The 6,000-nt window shown below is 52.5% G+C and overlaps 1 protein-coding gene across 3 annotated transcripts in view; it reads left to right on the top strand.

The window, feature by feature from the left end:
• Window positions 1-2,487: 2,487 nt before the first annotated feature.
• TMEM87B (transmembrane protein 87B) overlaps window positions 2,488-6,000 on the top strand; it is a 61,296-nt gene continuing 57,783 nt past the window's right edge. For all 3 annotated transcript variants that reach the window (XM_063789423.1, XM_063789422.1, XM_063789424.1), the window contains exon 1: window positions 2,488-3,010. In XM_063789423.1, coding sequence (XP_063645493.1) covers window positions 2,846-3,010 — 165 coding nt within the window. In that variant the 5' untranslated portion in view covers window positions 2,488-2,845. The remainder of the gene's footprint in view (window positions 3,011-6,000) is intronic.

Genomic DNA, 6,000 nt, shown 5'->3' with positions numbered 1-6,000 from the left:
AAATTTTAAAAACGAGTTCACACTGATATCTTCAGTTGCAAGCCAGCATTATAGTTCATTCTAACCTTCCTCATTTTCCTTTTCTTGCTTTCTTTCTCTTTCTTTCTTTCTTTTTTTTGTTTGTGACAGGTTCTGGCTCTGTCACACAGGCTGGAGTGCAGGGCTCACTGCAACTTCCGCCTCCCAGGCCCAAGTGATCCTCCCGCCTCAGCTTCTTTGAGTAGCCAGGACCACAGGCACGCCACCACACCTGGCTAATTTTTGTATTTCGTGTAGAGACAGGATTTCGCCATGTTGTCCAGGCTGGTCTCAAACTCCTGAGCTCAAACTATCCACCTGCCTTGACCTCCCAAAGTGCTGGGATTACAGGCGTGCCCAGCCACCGTAAACATCTTACGACCATGGGTAGTGACTGGCAAGAAATGTACCTTGCTAGTTTTAAGATGGAGTTATTTTTAAAATGGTGTCACCCTGGCTCTCCTATGCTCCTGTTTCCCAATTTGACAACCAACGCGATCTTTCTGATCAGCTCATCCTTACTTAAAAACCGTCATTGGGGCCGGGCGCGGTGGCTCACGCCTGTAATCCCAGCACTTTGGGAGGCCGAGGCAGGCGGATCATGAGGTCAGGAGATCGAGACCATCCTGGCTAACACGGTGAAACCCAGTCTCTACTAAAAAATATTTAAAAATTAGCCTGGCGTGGTGGCTGGCGCCTGTAATCCCAGCTACTCAGGAGGCTGAGGCAGGAGAATGGCGTGAACCCGGAAAGTGGAGCTTGCAGTGAGCCGAGTTCGCACCACTGCACTCCAGCGTGGGCGACAGAGCGCGACTCCGTCTCAAAAACAAAACAAAACAAAAAATCATTGCCTCTCCAGTGTTCTTACACTAAAGGTGCCATCTGCCTAACTTAATTTAGGAATGCCTGTATGTTTTGGTACTGTTTAAATATTCTCAGCTTTGCCACTCTCCGTCTCACACCAACATCCAGTCATCTGGAAGATCTTTCCATTCCTCCAGTTCTCTCGTAACTAAAACAACTTCAGACTTAACCCTCACTCCCACAGGTAACTCGCCCTTAACTCTTCTTGTAGAACTTAAATTTCATGTATTGTTCTCTCCTTCTGTCCCTCACTTACTTCCTAAATCTCTGGTGGATGTTCCCCTGTGGTCCTGTTACAGTTATTCTGACCTAAACAGAACTGATCACATTGCTTGCTGGGAAGATGCACATGCAATCTCTAGTGTATAGTAGGTCCTCAATAATTACTGGTGACTGGTAAAGCAGCCAAGGCCTTTGGACTATAAATCGATCTTATTCTACGTTAATAACAATATTAGCACAGGATTCTATTCCCTTGCTGGATATTATTTACATTTGATAATGAATGAACTAATTCTCTTTGACAGCAAAACATGTATTCAGCTTACAGCTGAAAATGCAAGGGAAGGCACACAATAAGACGGATCCAAGCCCTGACCCCTCTGAGCTTTAAGCCAGTCAAGTAACTACTTGTTCTGAAAAGTATTAACTGTCCTATTAACGTTAACCTTCACAACACAATGCCTTGTGTTCAACTGGCCTTGGCCTCAAAGCAATTTCCTGGCACATTCCCTGAATTTAAAGAACGGTTTCCATACAGCTGAGAGGGTCGAGGCAGGGGTAAGTGTAGAAGACGCAAGAAATGGAGACACCCTGGGAAAAGAACTCTAGACTGCACTCCAACCGTAGCACTTACTAGGCATGCGACTCCAGGACCTTGACACTCGCGCTCGCTGGCGGCGAGCCCCGCCTCCCCACTGCGCCTCATCTCCCAGACAGGCCCCGCCTCCCCACTCAGGCCCCGCCTCCCCAATCAGGCCCGTCTCCTCACTCAGGCCACGCCTCCCCGCCCAGTCCCGTCTCCGTACTAGGGCTTGCTCCAAGCCCTGCTTCCTCGCCCAACCTGGCCTCCCCACTACGGCCTAACCCCAAGCCCTTCTCCTCGTCCAGCCCCGTCTCCACACTACTGCCTGGTCCTCAACTCCGCCTCCCCACTCCGACCCCATCTCCCTGACCAGCCCCGCCTTTACGCTCAGGCTCCGCCTCCCCGCCGGGTCTTGCCTCCAAATCCCGGCCTTGTCCCACGTCACGCCTCCACACGGCCCCGCCTCCACACGGCCCCGCCTCCACACGGCCCCGCCTCCACACGGCCCCGCCTCCACACGGCCCCGCCTCCACACGGCCCCGCCTCCACACGGCCCCGCCTCCACGCTCGGCCTGGCCCCAAGCTCTTCCTTCCTGCTGCACCCTGTCTCCGCACTCCGGCCTGGTCCCGAGCCCCGCCCCGCCTCCACAGTCCCGAGCCCGCCTCCAACCCCGCCCTGTCCCCACACCCAGCTTGGCCCCGAGCCACGCCTCCCACCCCGCCCCCACACTCCCGAGCCCCGCCTCGTCTCCACACTCCGGCGGCGCCTCGCTACCCGGCCCCGCCTCCGCGCTCGGGCTGCCAGCCCTCCCTTGCACGTTCCGGCTCCTCCTCTATCTTCACGCCCACGCCAGGCCCTGAGCCCAGCCTCCACGTCTCGGCGCCAACTCCACATCCTGGCTCCTATCTCTGCCTTCCAGGCATCTCCCAGCTGCACGCTCGGGCCCGGCTCAGAGCCCTAAGCCCTGCCTCCCGGTCCTGGCCGGGTTTCCCAGAACTGCACGGCGCCTCTCCGCCCAGGCCCAAGCGCGAGCCCCTCCTCCACACCCGAGTCCGAGCCCCGCGTCCCGGATTCGGACCCGCCTGCCTGGGGCGGTGCTGCACCAGGTGCGGGTGTGGCAGGCGTCTCGGAGCGCCAGGTGCCGCTTCCAGGTCAAGATGGTCGCCGCCTGCCGCTCGGTAGCCGGGCTCCTGCCACGCCGCCGCCGCTGCTTTCCCGCCCGGGCCCCGCTGCTGCGCGTCGCCCTCTGCCTCCTGTGCTGGGCCCCGGCGGCTGTGCGCGCGGTCCCTGAGCTCGGGCTCTGGTTAGAGACAGTCAACGACGTAAGTGGAGTGTCGGGACCCAGGCGTGGCACGTCTCGGGCCGTTAGGGCCGTCGTGGGGCTTCGCTTGACCCCGGGCTTGTTCACCTGGCCTCTGCCGGGTCAGCACCGGGTCCCCTGATACCCTCCCTGAGCCTTTTGTCTGTTACAATCGGGGAGCGGGGAGCAGCCCCTCCTCCGGCCCGACCTAGGCTGCAGGCAGGAGCCGTCAGGATTGCGCGTGGGACGGCCCTCCGGTCCGAGCGCTCGGACTGTTACTGAGGGTCACCATGCCCGACGCCGTGGCCCTCATTCTGCTCTGACATGTTTTGGCTGGATCAGGAATCTCTCGGCACATCTAGCAGCATCTTTGGGATTCGACTCTTCCTGTCCGGATGCAGCCACAGTGGGCCACACCCCTGAGGCCGCGGGGAGGACTTGCCAGCGCTTCAGTTTCTGCATAAACTTAGAAAGCGGGTCTGCCGCTTCCTTAAAAAAAAAAAAAGAAAGAAAAGAAAAAATTTAAATGAGGGGGAAACGTGCAGTAGTCACCCTACCTCTATTTCTCTCTTCTTGAGTTCCTGAATTTCTCTACAGTTCCTGTCACAGTTCCGGGAGAGAGTGTGTGTGTAGGTGGGGCGGGACTTGTGATTAGGGAGTGCTTGAAAGGCGAATCTGGAGGCATGAGTGGGTGGAAACGCTTCTTTCCAAGGCAGGCTATTAGAAAACTTGGCATCCAGTAATTAGAGGAGATGATGTGGGAGAGATGCAGGGGCAGAAATATGGAAAGTCTTGCAAAAGAGAGACAGGAAGTCTGGAAGAGGCATTATCTCCGGCTTCTCTGGGGTCAGATGACTCATCCAGCACTGTTTGGGATGGGTATTTTCCACATGCATGAAATAATGTCCAGGTTCTAAAGATGAGACTTATATTTTGATTTCCTTAACCAGAAAAAGAAAGTAGTTCCAAAGACTACAAATACTTCCCACAACACAAAAGCTACTCAGAGGAACACGCTGGGTATCTTTCTGGATCTTTTAAGACCTAGTGCAGCCATTTCCTCCAGGATTCTTCTGGGTTGGTGACCTAATTTGTGTGCCAGTTATATAGTCTGCACATCTCCATTATTTAATTTCCTGAACGGGAAAAAGTAGAACTCAGTGAACTACTCTCATGGCTTCCTGCTGCTACGATAGTGAATAGTCAATATAACTATATTGGAAGTGAATCAGTTGCATGCATATTGTTGGATTACTTGAACATATCTGTATAGATCTTTGCCAAGTGTACTGTGAACATACCTGCAAAGATCTTTGCCAAGTGTACTTCTTCCTGCATGAGAAAGAGAAGTTTGCTCCTTGAGTGCTGCATGACCTTTAGGCTAATTTTACTCCTGTGTGCCCCTGGGCCGCTAGAAGTCTAAAAGCCCTTCTCTCCCAAGAGTGGACTTATATTTTCCTCATTTCAGGTTGTCAGAAACAGGAAAGGAGAGTGGGGCTTTCTTTCATTTGTACTGCAAATCTATCAAGAAATTTTGTTTCTTTGTTTTTGTTTGTTTGTTTGAGACAGAGTCTTGTTCTGTTACCTAGGCTGGAGTGCAGTGGCACAGTCATATATGGCTCACTGCAGCCTCAAACTCCTGGGCTCAAGCAATCCTCTAGCCTCAGTCTCCCACGTAGCGAGGACTATAGGTACATGCCACACACCAGTTAATTTTTAAATTTTTTTGTAGAGATAGGGGTCTCATTATATTGTCAAGGCTGGTCTTTAATTGCTGGCCTCAAGCCATCCTCCTGCCTCAGCCTCCCAAAGTATTGGGATTACAGACATGAGCCACTACACCTGGCCAAGAAATGGTTCTTTTGAGTGTACAAGGGAGCAAATGGTTGAAGCACCACTGTGTGTCATATGTTAGACTGGTCATTGCTGTTGCAAAGATGAATTTTAGCCATAGCCCCTTCTCCCAAGACGTTCACACAATAATAGGGATAACAGATTTATGAGTAGATAGTCATATACACTGTGATATACTTGGGATATTACTGGAGCACCAAGGGGGTCACCTAACCCTGCTTCCTGGAGGAGAGACCTGCCTCAGTCTTTTTTTTTTTTTTTTTTTTTTTTTTGAGACGAAGTTTCGCTTTTGCTGCCCAGGCTGGAGTGCAGTGGCACAATCTTGGCTCACTGCAACTTCCACCTCCCGGGTTCAAGGGATTCTCCTGCCTCAGCCTCCCGAGTAGCTGGGATTACAGGTGTGTGCCACCACGCCTGGCTAATTTTGTATTTTTAGTACAGGCAGGGTTTTTCCATGTTGATCAGGCTGGTCTCGAACTCCTGACCTCAGGTGATCCTCCCGCCTCAGCCTCCCAAAGTGCTGGGATTACGGGCGTGAGCCACCGCGCTCGGCCTCCTCAGTCTTAAAAGATGGATAAGTACTACCTTGATGAAGAAGAGGAGGGGAGCAGAGCAGCAGCAGTGCAGGAAATTATTGGTGTTCCTGCTACATCAAGTTCTGGCAGGGTTGTTAGAGGGGACTCAGGTCACCACAAGCTTTCCATGCCTGAGCTTGGCCTTGAGCCTGAGGCCAGAGGCCTCAAACTCAAGGACCTGTGTTGGCCAAGGCAAGTCATATCATTAAGCACAGTGGGCTAAGTTCAGGACTGGAGGGGGTAGTGAGGAATGTTGTGGACTACAGATTGCATGCCCATTCTGAAGAGGGCAGCTGCCATTTGGCTTCAGCTTACTCTGCATACACTCTAGCAGAGTGGGCACAGAATTGCCCCAGCTCGTTTTTTTAAGTGAGACTGGAATCCATCTTTTTATTATGTCAACTAAAAAGTTTTAAAAAGGCCTCTTGTGGGCCCAATATATCCCATTTTTAGGTTGGATTAGACCTCCAGACTCCCAGTAGCTACTTTAGGATGTGAATGAGGGAGCCATTGAAAGATCTTAGACATAATGCTAATCACTATGGCTGCTGTCTAAAGATGAATTATAGGATCAGAACTGGAG

Source organism: Pan troglodytes, chromosome 12, assembly GCF_028858775.2.
Source record: "Pan troglodytes isolate AG18354 chromosome 12, NHGRI_mPanTro3-v2.0_pri, whole genome shotgun sequence".
NCBI classification, from domain to species: domain Eukaryota; kingdom Metazoa; phylum Chordata; class Mammalia; order Primates; family Hominidae; genus Pan; species Pan troglodytes.
Note: the sequence above shows the minus strand (reverse complement) of the source record. Positions and strands in the feature narration are given on the sequence as shown.